Source organism: Trachurus japonicus, chromosome 4 (assembly GCF_045865225.1).
Source record: "Trachurus japonicus isolate A0001 chromosome 4, Traja_1.0".
Classification (NCBI taxonomy): domain Eukaryota; kingdom Metazoa; phylum Chordata; class Actinopteri; order Carangiformes; family Carangidae; genus Trachurus; species Trachurus japonicus.
Genome location: NC_140910.1, coordinates 5,893,155 through 5,919,254, shown reverse-complemented (window position 1 = coordinate 5,919,254; position 26,100 = coordinate 5,893,155). Strand labels below are relative to the sequence as shown.

General features: G+C 41.4%; 1 protein-coding gene across 11 annotated transcripts in view; it reads right to left on the bottom strand.

The window, feature by feature from the left end:
• The window catches only part of ptprfa (protein tyrosine phosphatase receptor type Fa), a 136,373-nt gene that overhangs the window by 9,311 nt on the left and 100,962 nt on the right, over nucleotides 1–26,100 (bottom strand). For 2 of the 11 annotated variants that reach the window (XM_085773521.1, XM_085773524.1), the window contains 21 exons: nucleotides 25,501–25,611; nucleotides 22,755–22,766; nucleotides 17,372–17,641; nucleotides 15,841–16,422; nucleotides 14,247–14,383; nucleotides 12,878–13,022; nucleotides 12,162–12,355; nucleotides 11,716–11,833; nucleotides 9,971–10,552; nucleotides 8,959–9,056; nucleotides 8,596–8,852; nucleotides 7,699–7,780; nucleotides 5,645–5,857; nucleotides 4,400–4,563; nucleotides 4,080–4,091; nucleotides 3,050–3,159; nucleotides 2,578–2,675; nucleotides 2,139–2,283; nucleotides 817–992; nucleotides 467–586; nucleotides 89–243 (listed from right to left, as the gene is read on the bottom strand). In XM_085773521.1, coding sequence (XP_085629647.1) covers nucleotides 89–243; nucleotides 467–586; nucleotides 817–992; nucleotides 2,139–2,283; nucleotides 2,578–2,675; nucleotides 3,050–3,159; nucleotides 4,080–4,091; nucleotides 4,400–4,563; nucleotides 5,645–5,857; nucleotides 7,699–7,780; nucleotides 8,596–8,852; nucleotides 8,959–9,056; nucleotides 9,971–10,552; nucleotides 11,716–11,833; nucleotides 12,162–12,355; nucleotides 12,878–13,022; nucleotides 14,247–14,383; nucleotides 15,841–16,422; nucleotides 17,372–17,641; nucleotides 22,755–22,766; nucleotides 25,501–25,611 — 3,781 coding nt within the window. The remainder of the gene's footprint in view (nucleotides 1–88; nucleotides 244–466; nucleotides 587–816; nucleotides 993–2,138; nucleotides 2,284–2,577; nucleotides 2,676–3,049; nucleotides 3,160–4,079; nucleotides 4,092–4,399; nucleotides 4,564–5,644; nucleotides 5,858–7,698; nucleotides 7,781–8,595; nucleotides 8,853–8,958; nucleotides 9,057–9,970; nucleotides 10,553–11,715; nucleotides 11,834–12,161; nucleotides 12,356–12,877; nucleotides 13,023–14,246; nucleotides 14,384–15,840; nucleotides 16,423–17,371; nucleotides 17,642–22,754; nucleotides 22,767–25,500; nucleotides 25,612–26,100) is intronic. The other 9 variants (XM_085773525.1, XM_085773532.1, XM_085773522.1 and 6 more) reach the window with 6 other exon arrangements.

Here is a 26,100-nt window from a genome sequence, read left to right as displayed (position 1 = left end):
TAAAAGTTTAATATTTCTTTGATTTACCTCAAAATTGTGAATGGAAGTGCCAGACAGTAAGTGTGTATCAATGTAAGACACGGTTTACCTGCAGTGGACCACCATGGGTCCAGCGTCTGGAGGGTTGCAGGCTTTGACTCTGCGTACAAAGGCCAATGTTGGAGTGGGATACTCTGGCACTCCATGGTCGGGCCAGGCTATAAACTGGAACTGATGAACCTCTCTCTTTTCACTCGAGCCGTTCTGCTCAAGCACACACACAAATACACAAGTGAGGTGATTGGTAAAATGATGATATAACCCACTACAAATTCTATGATTTGATTATGGAACATGCATTAACACTGAAACAGCTAAAAGATCAATCATCAGACTGGTAATGTCAGAATCTCACTGCAAAATTACCACACACCAGGAATTCACTCACATGTAATGTTTATTATATACATACAGAGACAGTTCTCACCTTATACAGGGCAAATGTTCGTACATTGTACGTAGCTAGCTCCACAGTTTCCACCATGGCCACCTGAATCATTCCATATGTCTCTGTGCCTCGACTGGGCCAATACTGGTCACACTTCACCTGCACACAAACACACACCACAGGGTTACTGATGATGTCAGAGAGACAACAAAGAACAAAGAACTTCCCCTATGGTGTGAGAAGAATACACTTGAAGTGTAATAGATTACAGATTAGTAATTAACCTGTAAATATTTTAATAACTGTCAAAAGCAATAGAATTAATGTCACACAAAGGTACAAGGGCCCATTCAGCACTTTGCTCAGCTTTGTTAAAATGAAAGGCTCACCCGTGACTTCTCCTCTAGATGGGTCATCATAACGATGGTGCAGGTCCTCTGCTCCCACACCATCCTCCAGAAGTCACTCAGTGTCTCCGGGAGCGGCCCCTGTGTGGCGATGTAAGCATTCTGCTTTCTGTAGCCATCAATGTAATTGGCATTGATATAGTCACTCCCCGAAAGTCCTGCAGCAAGGGCGAAGTGGTCAGTAGCATCATCATGTATGAGTGTTCTTTCTCCACCCATTCATAAATCAATGGAAATCAGAATCAAAGGTTTGTCTCATAGAAGCCTGTTTAAAAAATGTTTTTGACATCCCTCCACCTGAGGTAGAACAAAGCAGATCATGGTTTTTCATATCTTTGATTTATCTACAATCTCAGTGTCTAGTTATTGTAAAATTAGAGCTAGAGTTACTGATGTAACTAGTTGGACAATAGGGCAGCAATATCAATCACATCAATCACATCAACCACATCAATCACTGTCAATCACCGTCTGGTTTGCCTGTCCACTTGCTGGCCCTGTGTTGTCCCCCAGGTAGAGGCTTATGCACCCAGGTCTACCTTTGCTCTGTTGGCTTTGTCACTGCTGTCTTACTGCCCTTATTGCACTTACTGCGTCATGGCGCACGTAACCACTGTAAGCCTTAAACCGACGAACTTTTTTTATAATCTACAGTACCTGAACTCTGTATTTTAACCTTATTGCACTCACCGCACTTTCTTTCTTTATTTTTTTGTGTATGCTTGTTGTCATTATTTGATACTGTTGTATATTCTGTTGTGTATGTATGTAATGTATGAACAAGGCAGTTGTTTCTTCCTGCGCTACTTGCCCAAGACAAATTTCCCTTGCAGGACAAATAAAGTTTATTTGATTTGAACAGCTTATAGAAATTATACTGAAGTTAACCAACAGAAAAGAGCCTGATAACAATACCAGTAACATAGATTCATGTACCTTGAAATATTGTCAGTATGGTTTGTCATTTGTTGCATCAATGAAACTTTTCAGTAAAGAGAAGCACCAGTCCAAAAGAAAGGTTCAGCATTAAACCCCATCTGTCTCACTGAATATGGTTTCTAATCAGGACAGGTCCTTTCAAAATAGTCAAATATATTTGTGTATGATTCATTTAATCATTTTATTGGAGATTTAGATGCAGCCTCTTTTGTAGAATCCAAATGTATTCATTATTTTCTGTCTTTTGAAGCAATGCATTTTTACACCATTTCATGACAGAAAAGAGATATGAAAAAAACATGGTGTTTTGTTCTACCTCACAAGGCTTTAGTTGTTCTACTAAAGACACATCACTGTTTGATCACCTCTCTTGAGATGTCTCTCACCGTCCACAGGAGTGAGGATGACCCTGGAGTGGTCGTAGGCAATGACATTTGCGTAGCGGTTCTTTGGCTTGTTGACCTCCTGGTTGGAGTGCTCCCAGGTGAACTGCTGTCCTGGATCAATAGACTGGGTATATACCCGATATATACAAGGTATACATTTATGGAAGAAATACATGTTTGTGAAAGGGTGAATGTGACCTACAGTGTTAAGCGCTTTGAGTGGTCCGAGAGACTAGAAAAGCACTATAAGTGCAAGTCCATTTACCATTTACCATTTATGTACGACTATAAAACAAGGAAATAGGATGTGTAAGGCCTAATACCTCTGACACAAATTCAAACATTCTTGCCAAACAATTCCAGGTACTAAGACTGTAATGCTTCATTTTTAAAGTAAATGGAAAGCAGGAAGTGTTACCTCATATTCCTGAGAGAAGCGCAGACCATCATTGGCCCTTAGTCTCTCTATGTTGTCTCCCAGGTCAGAGATAGCAATAGGTGGATGTTCTTTCATCCCTGCAGTTAGAGGTGGAGCAGGAAGTAACAGTTCATCAACACCACACACACACAACCCACATAAAATGGGTAAATTAGAAATCAATTGATTGAAACCAAGTTCATCTGTGTGGATGCACACTTAAATCACTGTACGAAAAGTTGGGAGATACAGTATTTGGAGTAATTTCTTCTTCTTTTTTTTTTTCTTTTTTTTTTTACAGTTTTCTGTCATTTTTCTTTCTGTATGTTTAGTATCGATTGTCAGCCACCATATTTGCAAGTTATACTCACCTCACTTCACTGGACATTCCCATTGCACACACACAACATGAAGGAGTTTTTCACCATCTCTGTTCTCAGAGGTGTGTTTGTGTGTGTGTCTGTGTGTCTACCTTGTGTCTGATGGTTGAGTCTCCTCATCTCCACTGGGTCTGAGGAATGGGCCACCAGTGAGTCCTTGGCCCCTGCCATTTGCTCATCCTTGGCTAGAGATGTTCGCTTCCTGGTGAAAAGAAAAGTGGTACGATGAGTGAAGGCCGTCATGGAAACAAATTAGTTTGGGTCACTAGTGGTGCGAAATGACATGTGACACAAAAACCTTTTCACCATCATCCACTGACTCCAGCAACACCAGAGTTTTTATCTTCCATGCCTTACAGCTCTGAGATGTCAGCCAAGACCTTTTGGAATTTGTGAATGCACTTCTCACTACAGGTTGGCTCTATCACTACCACTGTTGAGTAGTTGGAGCAACATTTAACCAAGCAATGAAAGGGTGAAAAATAAAATGGGTTGGACAATAAAGGTAGATATATCAGTATTTTTAAACTTTGGACAAAGCCAGACTTCATGCAGATACAATTCTGTCTCAGAAAGAAAGAACACTGAAAAATTGAATACAATTTAAAAACTTAGAAATGACATTACTTTCCTGTTATTACAAGGAATGGCTACAACTTGTGTTGTGGGTGTAATGTAAGTTTAGTGCCATGTCTTTGAATTTGTTGGAAATATTCAATATCTATCTAAGGAACAGTAAGAGAAGCAGAAAATGTTATTTTGAGGGAACAAATGATGTAATCTTGAGAAAAAGTAAATCAAGCCAAATTATTTAGGGAGAGAGACTAATAGAAAGTTCACAAACTGTATATGTATATTATTATGGCCTTGTTTTTCATATAAAGCTGCAGGTCAGTGATGGTTGAGAGGTAGAAGAACACAGAGGAAGGACTACATTATTATGAGGGACCTTTGTTCTGATTTGTGAACTAAACATTCAGACACAAACAGCACAATGTAAAACACACTTAGATTATAATGCAAATAGTACACACATACTAACACACAAGACACACATGCTATGTGTAAGTAAAACTTGAAGACGTCTGGAGAAGTTGGTGTAGAAACAAGACACTCACTCACCTCTCTTGTTTGCTGCATCCACAGATGGAAGGGAGACAATGAACAAGGGAGCAGAGAGACAGTCATTTGTCGGCAGTACCTTAACCTCTTCTCATGAAATGATTGTTACAATGTGATCTATTCTTGATAGATAAAGTGTATATCCTCTCAAAACTCTATTGATCAATCTCTGCCAAAAATATCACTGTGAAAATGAAACCACAATTACCCTTTATTATAGGAATAAAAAGAGGAATGTACAATACAACTTTAGGGGACAACCGTGTATATTCACCCTGCGGGTCATTGTGTGCACATGTCTGTTGTTTTTTCATACTCACCTTTTGAAAAGTAGGATTGCAATGACTATGGTGATGATGAAAATGACAGCTAGGACTGGACCCATCACCCACAGCATTTCTGAATCCTCACTTTGTCGGGTCACTCCATTGTAGATCTTCACCATGATGGGCTCAGAGAACGGGCTGGCTGCAAACGTTGTCAGCTGCAGATGATCAGAGGATGATTCATTGTCAGGTCGGTCAGTTACACACAACAGAACAGCTTAGGTAAGGACACTATTGAAATGTGGATCGCCTATTTTAGGCCATGATCCTGTGGAATTCACATAATCCTTCAGCAAACGCTGAAGCAAGCTCCACTGTAATGATTGCATGGCTTCTTATAATAAATTAATAAGACTATTAGAGAACAGATAGATTCATTTAGATCTGTTCAGCACAGCGGTCTTAGAGTAAACTGTAAGTTGTTCATATGTAGACTGTTTCTCTGCCGTAGATCTCTCCAAAGTTAACTTCAATCACTTCTTCTTCTAAAGCATTAACTTGCCTTCTACATATTCCAAAAAGGTTGTTCAAAGATGTTTCTCTTTTAATAAAGCTCTTCTTTACTAATCTGTCTGATCAACCTACCTTTAACAATTGGTTATGTACTGCAGGGATATAATCATGCAGGTATGATTAAGTCTCTACTTAAAGTGGTTGATAACCATTGTTTTGATAGAATAGAAGTGGTTGAAGATTGTATCACATGATCATATGGCTGTAATTGTGCATATGGAGCAGAAAGGCTGCCTTGAGGGAAAAAGTTTGTTTTTTTTAACACAAAATGATCTTCTCTTACTGATCAAGGATGGTGTTTATTAAAAAGTTGGTTGTATTATTCCTTAGACTCTTGACAGAAAAGCTCTCTTCATCCTTACTCTCTTTAGTGACAGTTAGTGTGTGTGTGCGTGCATGCGTGTGCGTATGTGTGTGAGTGTGTATGTATTTGTGTATCTCTGTGTGTATGTGGGGGTGGAAGGGTCGGGTTTTCTTGGTTTTCTTTGTTGTTTTTAGACTCAACATATGAAAAGTGCCGTATAATAAATTGATTTGATTTGATAAAAATGAGCTCTGTGTGGGGTTTTCAGTATTTTGTGTCTTGGGGGACCAGATAAAAAATAGCCTGATGCTGCACAAAAAGGAAGGCTTTATCTCTGAAGATACACCTGCAGATGCATTATGTACTTAAAGGTTTTATACAGTATATGATCATGTCTTTATGGAAACACATTGGTCACTCACAGCGTCATGCTGTGTGAGGTCAGCCAGGACAAAGCAGCGATAAAGCTGATGGCCAAGAAGAGGTTTGTTGTAGTAGCCGTTGTATTTTTTCTCGTCACCCAGAGTGAAGCTCTCGGGCAGAACCTCCAGCTTTGCGGCGACGTAGGGCTGCAGCAAGTCGTGGCTTTGTCTCCTCCTCCTCTGCACACTGCTGCCAACACCAGCCTCCAGGAGCTGCCAGAGGGATGACACAGTATGAGAGTCTGGAATGGAGATATGAAGATGCATGACAGCAAATTGATCACTGTGGGAGAGTTGTTTCTCCCACTCTCTGTTGGACTTCTTGTACTTCCCTTCACACACATCCCATATTATTTTTATTATCACCATGTACATCTTTTTGTTAAAGAAATTTCATTGTTTTCAATAACATCCCTAATCTGTTCAACAACTTGGAAACAAACATAGCAAAATATATGTATCTTCAAAACTGATGGGAAAAAAAGATGGAAAAGGAACAGTTGAACATTCTGGGAATACACTTTTTCATGTTATGTTATGTTAATGTAATGTTATGTTTCAAGTTGTTTCTAATAATTAAGTTAAAAATAGTGTTATCAGTCTACTAAATGGTTGGTTAGCCTGGTTCAGCCAGAAAAAGTGCTAAGATTTATCCATTACCCAAGGTCTGTCACAGTGGAAGCAGGCTACGCAGGTTTGATCCCTGGGGAGATGTAATGTAATACCTTCAGTCAATTCTGGGTCTGCCTTGTCATGCTCACGAAACCTCCAAACCACCTTGGCTGGCTCCTCACCTCATCTCTAAGGTTCATCATCATCATCATCATCATCTTATGGAGCATTTACAATTCTGTTCCTTTAGTCACTACCCAGAGCTGATTGAGCATCAGTGAGGTAAACTGATAGCTTTGCTTTTCAGTTCAGCTCAGCTGCATTACTGCTGACAGTGAAACGTTATTCACTCGTTGAACAAAACCCTTACTGTAGGTAACCGCACCCCTTCATTTGGACTTGGAGGTGCTGACTCTCATCCCTGCTGCTTAACAAGTAGCAACAAACCACTCCAGTGAGTTTTAAAGGTCACTTCTGGCTAAAACAAATCATCTGCAGAGAGCGGCCCCTGAATTCTAAGTTCAACATTCAGTCAAAACCTCCTTTTAAGCTCCCTGGAGTAAACCCTGGAGTAAATCCTGAAGTAAATCCTGAAGTAAATCCTGAAGTAAACCCTGGAAGCTGAAAATGTGATCCCCCAGTAACAGAAACCCACCACTTGGTCCCTTTGTTGAAATGGGAACCATCACCCCACTTTGCTGCTCCATATGTGCTGTATCTGACCTCAAAATTGAAAAGATAGTCAGCCAAGACTGTGTCACAACTTCCAGGGTGTTTACCACCGAGGAGTTCCCTGACTAAGTCATCATAAACCTCTACTAGGGTGATATCTGAGACTTCTCCTGAGTTTCCAAACTCTACTGGCTCCACAGAGAATGTGTTTCAGAAGCTCTTCAATGTATTTCTTCCACTGCCTAACAACATCTACAGTCAGGGTTAACGTTTCTACTCCCTTATCAAACACAGCCTGAACCGAGCACTGCTTCCCCTTTCTGTGTGGAAGAGTGGTTGGCCAGAACTTTCCTTGAGCAATGGCTAAATGAAAGTCCTCCTCCATAGCTTCTTTGTCACCATCCTTTTCCCACACCTAAGCTTTTGCTTTTGCAACTTCTGGGGTGCTGCGGCTACAACTCTTTTGGGTACCTGATACCCCGCTTCCCTCACTGCTGATGTCCACCAGCAGGTCCTTAGGTTCCTGCCTTGACTGTCACAACAACCTTGAGGCTGCAGCTCCCTGCAATGGAGGCTTTGAACATGGTCCACCAAGTCCTTCTTATGAGACACCAAATTTAAGCAGAGCTCTGAGAGTGGTACTTTTTATAATAACTACACGTCAAACCCTAACCTTAACCCTCAGCATTAACCAAAAAAACCTGGCTTACATGTCTGTACAGCTTCTGTAACTGTGGTTACATCAACAGTACGAGTGGACTTCTACTCACCTCATATACGTCCATCACTTCAGGATTTTCCCATCTGCTCAGAGAAGCTGGGGTGACAGCGACGACCACTATGTAGTACCACCTGAACCAAACAGATACACAACTGCGTCATACATTAATTCCATGTACACAACCTTGTGTTGATAACAGTTATATCTACAGTATATAACAGCAAGCATCGTAAATTCTCTACTCCAAAGCTGTACTGGCTAACTTTCTCCTCAAGATGGAATTAAGTTTAACAAAGTAAACACTTTTACAACTGGAATTATTTAGATAACCAGGGTGTTTGTGTTTTTAATTGCCACAACACTGGCAGTGAAGGGTTAATTGATAAGAATTTTGGCTGTGTTCAGGCTGTCATTAGCTCTAAAGGAACTCATAGCTGGTTTGTTGCTTTTGTTTTTTCTAACATTTGACAGCCACAGCTGCTGCTGAGGTCAATGTTACATGCCTGTGGCTATTATAGACTATTTTTCTCCTTATTAAACTGACAGTCAATGTTGCAGCTTTTGAGTTTTCTATTCCAGGCAGGGCTCCATACTGTGACCAAAGTGGTCAGATATGCCCTTTTATTTGCCAGCCTTACACTACTGGTTTTAATTATTCTATTTTATTTTATTTAATTCAGACAGTTGGCTAGTTAGAGCTGTTGTGATAAGTAGCCAAGCAGGGCCGGACACAGAACCAGGTGAAGTAGACAGTTGATAACAGCTGTTACTGACTTATACATATTCCAGTCATCATAGCTATTATATACTTTCAAACATGGACTGCCTTAATTAAGTTTATGTGACTTTTTAAAAAACTAACAGAGAGGAAATACTTCAGAGCCAATTCTGAAATCATACTTCATTCATTTCTTTTTAGTTCACATACTGTACAGACAGCACACACCTGACCGGGGCTGCAGCAGGGACCCTGGGAATGCTGATGGTCACTTTACCACCCTCCTCCTCACTGTGTTGGTATCTAGCAGGTTTGATCTTCAGCAGGTCTGGAGCAGTGCGAATGGAAACCTGCTGTTGGAGGCCGCCAGCATTGTTCCCTCGGCTCATCAGCACAAAGGAATAATCAGTATCTGGCTGCAGCTGTGTGATCAGCTTCTTCTTCAGGTTGCCCTGGACCTCCACACTGTCCTGGTTGTACAGGATCTGAAGCCAAGATGAAGTTCACACTTAAAAACATCCTTCAGTTACCAAACTGAATGTCTGTCAGTGATGTAGTTGATGTGTGGGAGGAACCGTGGGTGTGTCTCACCTTCAGAGGCACTTGAGAGTTGTAGTCATCTGGCACTTCCCAGGTCAATAGGACCGAGGTTTTCATCACAGCCTTCACTCCAAAGTTCTGGATAAACACTGGAGGAAGGTCAGCACCATTATGAGCCATTTTAATCTGATTGTGGATATGACTGAGATGTTTCAGGGTTGGGTGCACAAAACAAGGGCATTATGGTTTATGTCAACACTACACACATAGGGCTCTTATTTCGTAGACCAGGCGCAAGCGCGGCACACCTGCTTTTCTGTCTACAACATACAACGCTGTTCCCCCTCCAGTTTTTACAGTCCTGTTTATGTGGTTCAACTATTACCTGTAATTTCATATTCATCACTTCTACCATCCCCAATCCAAGTTTCAGAAATTGTGATAACACTAAATGGCCTAGTAAATTCACTTAGGTACAGGGTCGTTGCTAGGAATTCTGGGCCCCCTTAAAGAATACTAAAGTGGGCCCCAACCCCCTGATGTTTCCGACATTTTTCTTAGACTACGTATGTATTATCATTTTTTATTTAGCCTACATTGTTTTGATGCTAATGCAGCATTGCTATGAGTATTAGTCAGAGTTTTATGCATAATAAATCAGTCATACAAAGATTAGACTACTGGGGTTTTTTGTGGGCCCCACTGGGCACTGGGCCCCTAGAATTATCATCACCTTTCTCCCGGCCCTGCTTAGGTAATCAACTATTTCCTGGAAGTTCTTATTGAGACTATGGCTGTTGAAGTAAATTAATGAAATGCTGTGCTCTACTTTAATGCTATTGTTAAACTGGTCCACTGTAAAGTAATTGCAATTGTCTAGATTATTAAGAAAACGTATTTCTGGATCTGTATCTTGATCATTTGTCACATGAGGTCAAGATAAAACATTCCAAAATATTACAATCATGGAGTAATGTAACAAGTGCTGAGGTCACAGATGAAGCTACTGTACGGTCAACTTTCTACAAGCACATCCAGCACAGAAACAGACTGTGGTTCTAACCTGGCATAGAGGTGGACATGGTCCGACTCTGGATGCTGGGGCTGATGGGACCTCCTCCCTTACTGGTGAATGCTTGGACTCTGATGTCGTAGGTTGTGTCAGGCTGTAAACCATGGATGGTCATCTGTGTTTCTGTGGTAGTGTTTGTGTTGTTGTGCAGGCTGTTGATATCTCGATACACCAACATGTATTTCACAATCCTCCCGTTCCTCTCAGCCAGAGCCGGGGGGTCCCAGGCCAGCTGGATGGAGGTGGCTGTCAGGCCGGTCACGCTCAGGTTCTGGGGGTAGCTGCTGGGAATGTCTTCAGGGGTGCTGATCTCCTTGATGTACTCTTCTCCATTGCCTGCTTGGTTTTTGGCAGTCAGTTTGAAGACGTAGGTGGCTCCTCTGTGGAGGCCAGTGACTGTGAAATGATCATCTATCCTTCTGAAGTCTTTGATGGTAAAAGCTTCCTCCTCTACTCTCTTGTACTGCAGCTGGTAACCCACATGTTCCCCCACCATCTCCTTTGGTGGCTGCCACTGTATAAGGGCAGTGTTCCCTATGGTGGTGCTGATCACCATGGTGGGTTTACCAGGCACTGGAAGACAGGACATATTTAATATGAACAATGACATGCTGATACAGAATCACATACAGAAGTGTCAGTCATTCCTTCTGAGCTATACAAAAACCTACAACCTACATACAAGACATACATCACTCACCAACTGCACCAATACATCATCCCACTACCCTCAGGGCGCAGGTACAGAACCCTTACGTTTAGGAGGGCTCGCCTTGGGAAAAGTCTGATCCCTGCAGCTATAGCTAGGCCCCGCTGATCTGTCTGTCCACTATTGCACTGTGTATGTTGTCACTGTTGTTGTGTATATAATTACTGTTGTTGTCTGTCTTGTGATGTACAATGTTGTCCTTCATTGTAACGTACAGTCAGTAAAGACAAATCTCCCCATGGGGACCAATAAATCAAATCAAATCAAATCAAATCAAATCAAATCAAATCAAACTCACAGGCGGCCATTTTGGGTCAGGCAACCTGCTGACTCTGGCTGCAGCCAATGGGTGATCCAGTCATCTGCACTAAAAAAACTATTCATTGCTCTGTGAAATTGTGTCCATATATAGATATTACTTTAACTATTCACATACTTTTACTATAATGTTTCTTTCATAGAAAAGTACATGATTAAAATTATTCGTGATTTTAAAGCAGAAGTAAGCGATCCGGTCGTTTTGGCTAACTTCTTGTCAGCCGATGGAGTTAGCAGTCCCCGCCCTCGTCCCTACGTCACCACATGCACGCGCTTATTTTAGCACACACAGAGAGGACCGCCCCTTTATGTCATTCTCTCTCCTCATTGGATAAAGGTTGTAGGATACAAGGAATGATCCAGTCCTCGGCTTACAGCAGAGCAGAGTGACTGACAGACTCTGTGTTTTGTCCAAACAAAGATATTACTGTAAGTGATTGCTGTCGGAGACTTTTACTATAATGTTTCTTTCATACACAAACATTGCGCTTACTTCTGCTTTAAGTATGCAGTATCATAACTGTATTTCTGATGTTTATAACAACCCAAACTGTTTGAAAATTGGTCAAAAACTGAGCAAGTTCTGGTTATTATAGTAGAACATACACCATAGGCTTAATACTCTGAAGGAGAAAGTTGCCTGAGCCAAGATGATGGCCATGTAGCCACGCCACCTGGCTGTCCAATGACACGGTATTTATGAGCTTACCTGCCCCTGTAGTGGTGGCCATCTTGGCCTTGCTGCGAGCCCCATCACCTTTGGTAGTGTACGCAGCCACAGTCAAAGAGTAGGTGGTCTCTGGGAGCAGACCTGTTATGATGGCCGCCTGGAGAGAGTCACGGAGAAGAAGAAATGAGAGAAAACAAGAGATAGAGGCAGAAATGGAGAAAGACTGAGTTATCCACATAGCTGACATAGTGCATAGTACAGACTAGTACAGTGCAGTACTAAGTTAGCCTTCATTGAAGTTCATTTCTGTATTTGTCCTGGTTGAGTGGTTTTTCATCCATGTATCATAAAAACACTATTTACCACAAGTAACTGAAGTTAACATTTTGTCAAATAATACTGCAGTAAGAGTTTCCTAGTTCCTCTTAGGATTTGAACTGAACTCTCCTTCTTTAGCCTAGAATCAACGTAGAGTGTGACAGTACCTGGGCTTCAGGATGGGGAACGTCCATGATGATGGGCTGGCCATGCGGCTCCCTGTTCTCCAGTCTGGAGTAGACCAGCTGGAAGCCTCTGATCTGGCCGTGCTGCTTCACAGACAGCGGAGGGTTCCATGTCACCTTCAGTGCCGTGGAGTTGAGGGCGTCCACCTCCACCCTCCTGGGAGGAGCTACCGGCACTGCAGCACAACACAGCTGATTGGTACAAACAGGCTAAACAGAAAGCTGTCTGTATGTTGTTGAACTGTTTAGCTTAGTTTTCCACATGTCTAAATTAAGTCTAAGTATGTCAGCACAGCACACAGGGGAGGAAGATCTGGTACTGAACCAGGTTCCTCTTTCTCTAAAATCACTCAGTATTTTCATCTCAGAAATATAACTAAATTTGTTGACATTTTAGATTTCATCCAAATGGGATATTGATTTTATTTAGAAACACACGGAAATGTGTTTTAAAACTCACTATTAAGCAGGCTGTATAGTCTGTAATAGTCTGGCTTAATCCATGAAAGATTTAAAAAAAGAAAGAAAAAAGGTCTTCTGCTTCTGTATAACAGTTCGATGCATTCTCATGTTATTACAGTGACGCATTACCATCTTTACTGTAAGTAAAATAAATACAGTGAAGGTAGTGCCTTCTGTATACTGTTCTTTTTGGTCGAGACTGAGTGAGAGTGAAATTAGAAAGCTGTGGAACTTACTGGACTGGGTGGTCCTGCACTCAATAGCCGGAGTAAAGACTCCTAAACCCATTTCAGATCGTGCTGCCAGGGAAAACATGTACAGTGTATCTGGCTTCAGACCATTGACTGCATAAGAGCCTGCAGGGTTGAATGTGACACGATGCTGTGGAGAGAAAAACCCAGGACCATAAAGAAACCATGGTACATACACGTTTATGAACACACACAAAGGATCTCTGTCACAAAATATACCAGCTTCTGGATATACTTTGTTCTTCCCTTCCTTGCTCCCACTCCGACAGTGTTCACATTTCTTCTAAATTATCTAATCTTAAAGTCAAGGATGCTGACCAAAATCAACCTGGAAGTAGCACTGGAGCATGGGATGTGGACAGGGGGCTGTGGGCTTGCTGGAAGTGCAGATTAGCTCCGTCTGGTAACTCAAGTTCAGTTCTTAGGAATCTTTCCAAAATATAGTACGTCAGTTTTTCCAAATGAGTTTATATATAGAATAATATTAAAGATTAAAGATTAAATGCCTTTATTGTCATTGCACAACTGTACAATGAAATTTAGTGCAAGTCCTCAAGTGATACGTAAAATATAAAATATAGAAATGTAATATAAGTGCAATATAATCTACACAAAACAAAACACCACACAAATCACATTAGAACAGACAACTAGACATAAGAACATACAGTAAGCACAGCATGTTAATGTATTTATCTTGCTCATCTTAGCAAAATGTATTGCGCAGCCCACAATGTATTGCACAGTGTACTGCACAGACTTCAACTAAGTTTTGAGAGTTGTTTTATGGCACTAAGGTAAAAACTCTTCATGAGTCTGGAGGTGCAGGCCTGGATCGACTTACAGTGCTTCCCAGAGGCCAGCAGCATAGACAAGCTGTTTCCTGGGTGAGAACAGTCTTTGATAATGTTTTTTGCCAGCGCAAGCATCAGGTACTCTATATGCCCATCAGTGTTATATAAAAATAATATGATATTTTTTGCTGCATCTGATGTGTCTTCTCCATTCTCACTGACAACATACTGTATCTTAAGAACTTATAGCCTATGTTATGTCAAAGATTAGCGATTTCTTCTGTCATTCCTCTTTTCATTTTATTCTTAAATGTGGTGAACTTGTCATCTTCCTGGTCCATTTTCTATAATGAACAAAAAAAATTTCCAATATATTTTCATTTGTCCTGTTTTTGTTGTTTCTCTTGCTTCTCATTAGGTCTCATCTTTATCAGTTGAGTTTTTTACTTACTCTGTGGATTTATTCTGCCTGACTCCAGAGAGCTAATTAACAATGCCTTCACTCTTCTCATCATCATTCCAGAAGTCCTAGTGGACAGAGTTTTCAAGGTAGAGCGTACCTTGTCGGTGGGATTGCTGGCTTCCCAGTAGAGCAGTTCAAAGCTGATGATGGCGTCCTGGGCAGGCCAGCTCCATGACAACATGATGCGGGAATCCAGTTCAGCCTCAGCCTCAAAACCAGACATTTGAGCTGGAACTTCAGGCAAGAGATGGAAGGATGTAAGAGAGAAAATACAAAGCAAGAAAGTGAAGTGGGAACAAACACATAGAAGTGGGAATTGATTGTTGATACAATAAATTAATAAGCAGGCTGAGGAAGTTGATGTCACAAACCTCAAATGTATTAACCAGTTTCTGATGCTCATGATTCCCAGACTTTACTGAAGTAGTCCCACACACATGATAATACTACTTTTTAAAAAAAAATCTTACACACATCTTATACTTTTACTAATTTGAAGGAATTAATTTTGAAATGTATTGCTGCAATAAAACACAGCTAAGTGGTGGCTGCCAAAAGATGGTACCCACTATTTGGTATCTAAAATAGCCACAACAACTTTTACAACACCTTAACAATATTCAGTTAGGGAAACCAATAATGTCATTTCTGTATGAGTCATGTCATTTGTGATTAAAGTAATATTTGAAGCTAACAGTCCGTCAAACCCTTTTTACCCAATACTGTCCAGACTGTGTCAAGTCCTTGTGTCACACGCTGTTCTGAGCTCATACAGTATGAGAATACTTTTGCAGAATAAATGGCCACTGTTCAGCTCAGCTGGTGGACATTTGACAAATTTTACACAGCTGTTTTTCTGCTATTTCAACTGATGTAAGTGTAACACAGTGTGACTTGATTAAGGACGGTCACCTTTTAGCCAGTGATGCTGATACCAGTCATCTATGAGGGAGATCAATCTTTTTTTTTGAGGGAGTTTATGTTAATTGCATGATCATTTTTAACATGATGCCTCAGGTTGTACAACCCCTGCTGGAATGAAATTCAAATGGGCTCATTATTAAAACAGAAAAAAGAAAATTCTCAATTTCAACATTTCGTGTGTCTACACACTGCACATTTTGCAGTGATTAAAGCAGAAGTAAGCGATCCGGTCGTTTTGGCTAACTTCTTGTCAGCCGATGGAGTTAGCAGTCCCCGCCCTCGTCCCTACGTCACCACATTCACGCGCATCCCTTGGCTGCACACACAGAGAGGACCGCCCCTTTATGCCGTTCTCTCTCCTCATTGGATAAAGGTTGTAGGATACAAGGAAAGTTTTCTCCTCGGCTGACAGACCCATGTTTCAGACCAAACACTCTATGTAAGTGATTGCTGTCGCAAGATATAACTATTTAAGACTTATATTAACACAAACATTCCGCTTACTTCTGCTTTAACTGTGATTCTGCTTCTGGTATAAAATTCATTCAGAGCCAAAGATGACTGTCAATGAGTGCTAATGCTGCTCTGTGTCTGCTGGATGTGATAGTATGCTTGCTGTATTGCATCCAAGATAACAAAACCAGTTAATGAATTTTGCTTTAGGTAGGCTAGCAGGACTTAATTTAAGTAACATTTTAGATTTCAAATGCTAAGTAGATGACAGAATTTTGTTGTGCCATTTATATTGACAGTGAGATTCCTCTTACCTCCCTGCTGGGTCTTGATCTGCAGAACATCAGAGGGAGGGCCATCACCCACAGAGGTGAAGCCCAGCACTCTCAGGCTGTACGTGATGTTGGGTATAAGGCCTGAGATGGTGGTGAGCTGACTGTCATCTGTGTTGTGTTTCTGCCAGGTGTGTAGCGGGGCATTATGTGCAGAACTGTAGTACACTCTGTAGCCCTGGATCTGGCCGTTGGGTTCCTCTGGAGGTTCCCACTGGACCAGCAGGGTGTTGGAACTCAACATGCGCGCCTGGACGTGTAGAGGATGCGATGAGGGTGCTTGTTCACTGGTACGGGTGTCCACAATACCACTGGGGGGGCCTCGGCCTACATTATTGACAGCCATGACACGAAACTCGTACTCAGAATAGGGACTGAGTCCGCCAATGCTGTATCGCGTGGTGGCTACTCCTTCTACTTCCTGGAAACCGTTGTCAGACAGTTTGGCGCGGTACTGGATCACATAGTAGGACACTGGTTCTGGGTTGCCAGAGTCCCACGTCAGGGTGACACTGGTTGCTGTGGTTTCTGTCACAATGAGGGAGGTGGGCGGCTTTGGCAGTGCTGTTAAACAGCAGAGAGAGGCATGAAAGTCAAACAAACAAGTCTTTTTTCCTTTTCTCTGACATTAAGGTCTGGCAGCTACTAGAGCTTCACAAACCATCAACACCATCAGTCTAACAGTTCAGAAGTATATGCTGTACTGTATATGAATTAAAGGGATAGTTCAACATTTTGGCAAATTCCCCTATTGGCATAATCCCTATAGTCATACAGTAGGAGTATGTTCATTACCTTTAATAATCGGTGAATGTTGTTTTGAGATCTGCGGGGCAGAGACGCGAGCTGATCAGCTAACACAATGGAGGTGAACGGTACAGGTCCCCTGTCCCTCATCAAACTCATCAAATACACAATCCAACAACTCCCAAACGCTCTTGTGGACAAGTTGTGACGTGCACATTTACCACGCTATAAAATAATAATGTAACATTACGAGACAGATTTGTTTTCGAGGCAAATGCATAGCTGGAACTACATTCCACACATAGCTGCTGGGTGGAGTGATTTCAAAAGCGCACATTTAGTGCAGCTACTCCCGTTTACTCAAGAGTAGTTTCCGAGTATTTGCTTCATGTATCATAATGTTACAATATTAGACATGATTATTTCATAGTGTGGCAAGGCAAGGCAATTTTATTTGTATAGCCCGTTTTTACAAACAGTTTGTCTCAAAGGGCTTTACATGGCATGGTGAATGTACAGTACAGGTCACAACTTGTCCACCAGAGCGTTTTGGAGTTGTTGGATTGTGTATTTGATGAGTTTGATGAGGGACAGGGGACCTGTACCATTCACCTCCATTGTGTTCACTGAGCAGCTCGCGTCTCTGCCCCACTGATCTAAAAACAACATAATGAACCTACTGCTATGACTTTAGGGATTATGGCATTCGGGAAATTTACCAAGATGTTGAACTACCCCTTTAATGTATTTGAGATTTTTTTCTCACCTTTGACAGTGATCTGTGCTGTGGTCTCGATCATGCCCAGGGAGGATATGGCAATGCAGCTATAATTGGCAGAATGGCGGATGTTGGTGAGCTCCAGGACGTTACGGCCAATGGGCATCTCCTCTTCTCGTGTCAGTTCAGCCTCGCCGGTCATCCACTTCACATAAGGCATGGGAGCGCCGACCGCCACACAAGTCAGGTTGACACTGCCCCCGGGCATCACCTCACCATTTGTGGGGGGGATGGAGAAACGGGGAGGCACACGACGAACTGCAGAGGTAAAGAAAGGTTGTCTCAGGGTAGAAGGAGTGAAAGGGTTGGTGGTGTTGGTGTCACAGGACCAGAGGGTTACCTCACCGTCTAACTATTGTGCAGCAGTGTATATGAAGCAGTAAGGGTGGATGAGCCTACTGTATAATTATGTATAATTATCATCATCATTATGTCCTATCATTGGCAATTTCAGACTACAGCATGGAGATAGGGAACATTTGTCCAATTTTTTTTCCAACTCAAGTTAAAACCAATTTATAGGCTGGTTTTCTTTGCAACTGGTTTCAGCTCTTTGTCCTACACGTTTTAGTCTAGAATGTTGCTAATGTTAAAAAAATATATATAGTTTTAAGAATTTGATGTCTACTATTAATCTGTCAGGGTTAGAGACAGGAAATGAAAGCGAGAAGGGGTTCTTCTTCTTTTTTTAAGTATTTTGTTTGTGCATTTTGCCTTTAATTGACAGGACAGTTTCGAGGGACAGGAAGGACAGGAGGGTATGACATGCAGCAAGGGGCTGCAGGGGGAATCGAACCACTGCCACTGCAGTGGGGACTATAGCCTCTTTATATGGGGCGCCGGCTCACCCCAGTGAGCTATATGACGCCCCTAGTTCTGTTCCCTGACACTTTGAATAAAATGTACATTGCCTGTTGGGGAGGTGAAGAGTTTTCCACATCCTCCACCATACATTTTACAATCCCAAAAAGTATTTATTGTCAGGGTCAGGTCCATATCTGTAACTCAGTATTATCGCATACTTGGGACTGACTTTAAAATTTCAACTTGGAGGATAGCCCACAACTATATTTAGAAATTTGGATTCAGTCTCTTTAGTTGCAGTTATTTTGCATATATCAAGGATGAAAAACTGATACACAAACTGTCAACACTGTTATCAGTCACATCAACAAAGCAACAGCTTACGCAGCAGTTCTAGGTCTTAGGCTAATGAATTTTGCCTTCCTCTGCAGCCAATCCACGTATACAGAGTCTAGGTCAGGGAGAACAACTCCCACACTGCACAGCACTGGCAAAATAAGCCCTCTGTTGTCCTTCTGTTTTAGTTTCCGGAGGAAGAAGAGGTTCTGCTGCGCTCTCTTCACCAGGGTGGAGGTGTTCCCTGTCTGTGTTAGATCCTCGGTTATGGTCGGCCAGGAAGCCCAAAGGGTGAAAGGAGCCCACATTTTCCAACTCTTCCCTACTGATGGAAACTGAAGGCTGTGTGATCCTCCTGGACCTCCTGAAGTCCTCAGAGAGAAGTCTAACAAGCCAAGGCTGTGCAGCTTTGTATGGCGCAATCGTTGTCCACACTGGTCTTGGATGTTTCTATTCGCATTTTGGAACTCGGGCATCACTGCCTTCAGATCATCCAGGTCTTCCAGATGTGGAGATCGGTGCTTCTCATCATCATCTTGAGGTATTGATCAGGTGTCCTGCATTCACTAGTATTGGAACTCAGTAATTCAAAATGGTAGAGACTGCACTTATTAAATGACTTCAATGTTGTGTACTTGTCACTTTGAATTATGAACCTAACCCAGCAAGTAATGCAGCCACAAGAAACATAAGGTTGTTTATAGTGTTGTGCACTGTTGTGCAGTTTGCAGTTGTTCAAAATTCCATCTGAATATATTTCTATTGTCTCACTGGGCACTGGCCATTATGGTGATATCTCATCTAGGCATAAACACAGATTATTGTTATATTGTTACTGTATATTGTAATGTTATATATATATATAAATGTTTTTTTTATTCCCGCTATTGATTATTTGCATGAAAGTTACACTGATTTTCTCACTTAGTAACCATAATGACTAGGGGTTCACATAATCCATGGTTCAATTTGTAACACAGTTTTTTTAAACACTCCACACAGTATAAAATATCTAAGTTTTTGTGCAACTTGTCTACATATAGGCACTCATAAGACTAGTTTTTCTACCTATTCTTTTGAAAGAGAAGATGGAAATCCTTTCTGTAATATGATGGAATGTATTTGGTAATACATGCAGTGAGAGGGCTGAGGCAGCAGACCTCTGTGGGCCTGTTATCAGCTATAAAAACATCATGTTCTACATGTTGACTTTCATGCAAGTTGAACAGGTATAATGAGGACGTTTCAGCTTTTTACTTGCAACGGTTTTTATCGCCATTACTAAGAGAAACTATGAGTGAACTGTTATTTACTCACACACATACACATGCACATGTACACACACACCCCTCAGCATCATAGAAAAAATAAACTTTTTTGCATTTGCCCTGAAGGTAACAAACTGGGACAGGTTAATCAAACAGGATTGCTTTTTTTTAATGTATATACGAAACCATTCCATCCCTAATAATGACATTTAGGGTACTAGAAGCATATTAGTAGAGGCCAGTAGAATGCAGACAAACTTATGTCTTTACTAACATGCTGGAGAAAAGAGACAAAAGAGGGAAAGGTAGGGAAGGAGGGCTGAGTTAGATGTGGGGAACCAAGTCTGAAGAAAGAAAAGGCTGGAGCTATGGGAAAAGCCAGGATGGAAGGGGATGCAAAAATCTGTGTTCATTGTCAGGTCATGCAGCAGCACTGGTGATGTGGCAGCATGCTTCCTGCAGGATTCATCAACAAGAACTAAACATATACAACAGACAAATGCTGCAAATTAAATCAAGTATAACAAACTTTTTTTGTTGTTGTCAATAGTGAGGTCAGAAGTAAGGAAATGTGATTTTTCTCACTTCCTTTTGTAGAAGTGAGCAGCTTGTGGTGCAGCAGGAGAGGGGATGTCCAGACAGCTACATGCTGTCCAGAGCTCTAGTCAAAACTGAAATGACTGATGTGATGAGAAAGGCTGGTGGAATGTGATATTCAAAGCACCTTAGTGTACTTACTGTAACCCTCGAACAAGGATCGACACAATGGAAATGGTCTCCACTGGCAACAATGAGGATCACCTCATTGTTGCCAGTGGAGACCATTGCCACTGAGCGATACAGCAGAATTCATAAGTGAATGATCCAGGCTGAGACTGGTAACCAACCAACCAGTCTCAGCCTGGTCAGATGTGAGCATGAACTGATGAAGCCTCTTGGATGAGAGGTGAAACGTCTTCCTAGACAAATAACCAAGTCCAGTTGCGTTAGATTTAAATTTCCTTAAGATAACTATGACCTGGACAAATGAGAATATTCACAGGCTCCTTTGTAGCACTAGTTTTATGGCTACTACTGTCTCCTGCACATGAAAGTCCCAAACACTTCCCCCAGTCAGTTGTGTTCCTTTGTACTTTTCATGGTAGTGCGCAGCCAAGATGATCAGCATGCTGGAGATGAGATTATGGGAGTGACACAGTTGCAACATTTTGTGAAGTGAGCACAAACTCTGAACTTAGATTACGTTGTAAATGCAAATCATGTAATGAGTGTGATCTTTCACCAAGAAAAGTGTGTGACACATCATCATCATTTCTTTGTCATGTGTAAAAAAAAAACACTGAGGTTTTGTGTTTGGTTTCATCAAAGAGTACCCACGAACTCTTGCCTACCAAAGCTTTACTCCTGCCAGGGTTACTGAATGTATCCACAGTCTGAGAGTTAGTTTTATCATGTTTTATCAAATAAGCAGGTATTTTCCAGCTGTTCACCTTTTTAACTGAAACTCAGATGATCCATCCAGGAGTTTCATGCCTATTCACCGTCAGTGGTCTTAACATGAGGCCTTTCTAAGCTTAAAGAAGACATATTATGCCCCTTTTCCACAAATTAAAAGACATGTCTGTGACATGTTTTGGTCAAAATACCCCAAGGATCAAACATCACAGCTCTTTTCATCCTCTCAAAACAGCCCTGTTCAGAATGGCTGGTTTCAGTGTCTGTCCTTTTAAATGCAAGTCAGCCACTGTTTGCCCTGCCCCATCCCTTCTACCGGTATCAGGTAGGGGTGGGGTTATGCAAATTCGAAAACTAGTTACATCACTGGAAGACGTCTGAGGGAACAGCTCGTAAAACCACATGGATTTCAACCTAGGGAGCCTGAATACTACAGATTTTCTTTTTTCAATTCTCAAATTTTTGGGGCCGGAAGGCAAGACAAACACCCAAATATATGTTAAAGAGCCCTCAAAAAGTGATATTTCCATAATATGTCCCCTTTAAAGAGGCACTGATCATGGCAGCACAGGGGCACTCGCTGAACACAAGATCAATAGAGGCTTGGTTCTAACACACTAAGCACCCTTCAGTGGGTGAGTCTACATCATGCAGCTAGATACTTCTTACACCCTGTTGCCCTTGTTTTCTATCAGAGATGCTCTAGGAGCTGACTGACGTGAACTAGCAGTGTGTTTTTTTTTTCATCAAACAGCAGCGATGACAGAAGATATTAGGTGTTAAGACTTGGAATAGACCAGACTAGGCGGTCAGCTTCTGTGGTCTTCACAGAGAGAACAGCTGGTCACATGTGTCTCTTGTTTTAAACAAAAATATATTTCTTGTGGATGGACTCAGAGCTTCAAGGGCTTTTCTTAGAAGGACCATAAAGTGTATATTACAAGTAACTGTTTCACTGTGAATGTATAGTATGAATTGTATATTATAGTGACTATAAAAAGAGTTCAACCTTCATTATCTAGGGTCGGGTAACAGTGGCAGCAGATTAAGCACAGGGCACTTTCCACCTCCTTCCACTTAGACATATGGAAGAACCTCTACTCCAGGTTCCACTAATGTCAAAGCTCCTAATCCTATCTCAAGTTGAATGCGACAATTCTAACTCATGTTGCAACATTTGGGGGTTGGACACTCCTCAGTTTGCAAAAACACACACAAAAAAAAAATCATTTTCAACTGTGCCTTTAAAGTGTCACATCCTTTCCTGGTTGTACATGCATTTTTGTGCAAAAAGCACATTAATGACATTCAAAAACATGCTAATTTCACAATATGTTAGACAAGCAGGTGGGGATGGGTGCAGCTGGGGGAGCAAAGGGGTTGCATTGTGAGGTTAAGGTCCTGAGAGAGGCCGGGACGGGCCTGAGGCGCCTAGCAACATGCTGGCGCAGCACGGCTCCAGTCTGCCAGGCCACAGCATTAGGAGATAAAAGAGTGAAGAAACCAACCTTCCCGTTGATCTGAGTGGTCATAATTGGATTGTGTTTTTTTGATGGCAGGGTGCAATGATGATGGATAAAATGAAAAGGAAAAAATAATTATCAAGAAGGGAAAATAAGGAATGGGAGGAAGAAGACAAGGAGAAACAGAGAGAGTAAAACAGGCAAATATCTGCTTATCAATTCATGAGTGACAACACACACACACACACACATACCATGAGACACAACAAATACAATACAAACCATCACACACATCACTGCCACACAAATAGCTGACAACCAGACTGTGATGACAACACAAAACTGACACCTGTGTTCCCTGCCTACGGCCGTGCTCAGGCTCCAATAAACATGGCCCCTTAAACAGGATGAGTCAAACATTCACATAATCAAACCAGCTTTCTATGTCTCAAGTCATTGTTTTACTGATGATTGAGTTGCACTTATTATTAAATTAAAGGTAGTCAGGTGACATAATGTTAATGGTAAATATTGTGTGAAAGGTGTAAATTAACAGCCCAATGAAATACTATGGAAATAAACTGTTAAACCTTTTAGTGTTGTTAAGTGTTACCTAACATGACCAGCAGAGGTCCCTACTTTAACACACTATTGTTCCTCAGTCATAGAAAGACCAGCAATGCTGAGATTGCTGCTTGTGTTCCACCAGCACATACCACAATAACACATGTGTGTGTCTCTGGGTCTGTAGTGGCATGCAAGAAAAAAAAGCCTCTAGCAGTTGCATCCATGTTAAATACACATTCATAGATAGTGACAGTATTTTACTGTTACACATATATGCCACCAATGACAATGATAGACAATGCAAATTTAAACACTTCTTTATCAATGGCATTATAAGGCAGACACATTTATGGCAGGAAACCAGCCAATGGGTGTCAAATTTCTTGATTGGTAATTGTGAAAACAAAAACAGATACATGTATATGGCTCAGTTTTTTTTCTGTTATATGGTTTTAAAAATGAAAACACTCTGGTTTTGGGGGTTTTAATCTAAGATTTCAAATTAAAAATAAAAAACAGTAGCTTTATGTTGTTTAAAAGGGTAGAATATCTGGAGATACCAGACACACCCCATCTCACTCTCAGCTGTCTAAAGTCAGAGCATCAGAGATGTGAGGCTGTCTGTGGCTGCTCTTGATTACACCTGTCGTAGAGTTTAAGGAGTTGTCATCAGCCCTTGCCAATAAAACTGACTTTAAATAAGACTGACTTTAGGCTACTGCATAGTCACATGTAGGTAGTAGACTTTGACTTAGCCAGATACATGTTGTTAATAATTTCAGTTCACTGAGATCTGTAAAGATCAATGTAAAACATTGCTTTGTACACAAAGGACTGCAGATGTTGTGCCACATGTTTTGCAGCGATGAGATGTGACTGGAAGCTGATACAAGCAACTCGTGCTGAAATTATTTTGCAGTCTCTTTATATGTATGTTCTCATTTTCTTGATTTTCTTTACCTTCTGTATTTATACAGTTACATCTTATCATAAAATCCCCCATCAGCCAAATGAGCAGGATAAAGTATTTTGGTGGAGCACGGGAGCTCACTATCAACGTCACTTATCTCTTTGCTCAGTGATCTTTGTTGTAAATGAGCCACATCATTCACCACATCCTCTCACTGGCGAGTTGTAATCTCTCTCACACATGTTGAGTAGACAAAGCACAGCACAGCACACACAACAATGAAAATAAGCAGCTTTCACATTTAACACAGAACATATGAACACAGACATACTGTACAGTACGTGCCCGTAACTGACACATGAGTAGAGGAGGGACTGTGGACTACACAACAAATACAGAAGAGATAAATCCAGAGAAACTGAAAAGACGTAGGAAAAGCACACACGCACACACTTTGGAAATATGACAGGTTGTAGTGTTTGTTTAGAGATATAAACAGAGAAATATAAGAGATATAAGCCAGAAAACTAGCAAACCTGGAAATGTTATGGGTTAAAAAACACAGACGGGGACGACGTTGGAAAAAGAGGCAGAGATGAAAACTTCATCACTCTGTTGGCTGCAGCTGTGTTGGGTTCAGTGGAGGATACCTCACATGACAGACTGCTCAGAAACATTTTGTGTTCCAGTTCTCAAAGACAGTTCCTATCACAGGAGTGGGCACCCTCATCATACTGTACATGTGGCATGTAGCTGTATAGCTGTAGCTATATTTAGCATGTAGAGACTTTGACATTATTTTAAAAACATCATCAAAGAGCATTAGCAGCGGAAAAGTCAAATGAAACAGAGATTACAGTTGTATATGTATCGCAAACAACACAAGACTTGAAAATTGCCTTTGAGAACCTGGAACTGTCTGTCTGATTCTCACTGAGCTGTTTGTTGATGCCTTGTAGCTTCTAACCTGCATCACGTCCAGCCAATTGGAGCTTTTGGGGAATTTTGTGTGTAAACCTCCATCTCGCCAGAATAAATATGCAAAACCACAGCCAACCTCTTTTTCACCCCAGATGACCCCCCCCCCCCCCATAGCAACAATACATAAACAATCCCCGGAGACAAGGTGATACAGACAGAGTTCAGTATGTGACAGTGGCAAAACTGTAAAGTAAAAAAGTAAAAGTTTGATTGGACAGAGCCAGTTTCCTTATTAGTAGTGGTGCAGTGGAGGTGATGAAGGAGCCCACTGCTGGAGGTGGGGACCTGAATGGCAGCAGGGAGGCGTCAGCTGGGGTCAAGTGGGGATCTTACCTCGAACATAAAGGTTGGCCGGAGGAGAGTAACGAGTCCCGACACCGTTGACTGCCACGCACTCGTACTTGCCCTGGTCTGACTCCTCGCTGTTCTCTATCTGAAGCGCTCCTGGTGAGGGAGGGAGGCCAAAGCGTACAACACAATCAGTACAAAACAAAGACAAGACACGGTGGCACACTACAGTAACACAACATCTCTCTATACAGACCCTTGGGATAATCATCCAAATTATGTTCCTGCAATGTTTTCATTGTGGACATACAGTATGTGAAGATAATTCTCTACCATATCTTATCATTTCTAAAAATGACCAATATTAGTTAGGCTCACTCAAGATGACTGGACTTGTTTTGGTGTCACACTAACACATTCAATTACTCATTTTATGAAGCAGGTCACAGCTCAACTCCAACCTACAGAGGCAATAGCTACAGAATGAGGTGTGCTTCTATTTTCTGCACTAAATGACATGTTTATTCATTATAGTGTGCTATATTTTTTTCTCAATAGTCACCAGCACACTAGTGTGTATTAATCCATCTCAGCTAAGTCATGGACATAATCTTAGCCATTTTTGTCAGGTGTTCTTTAAGGTTA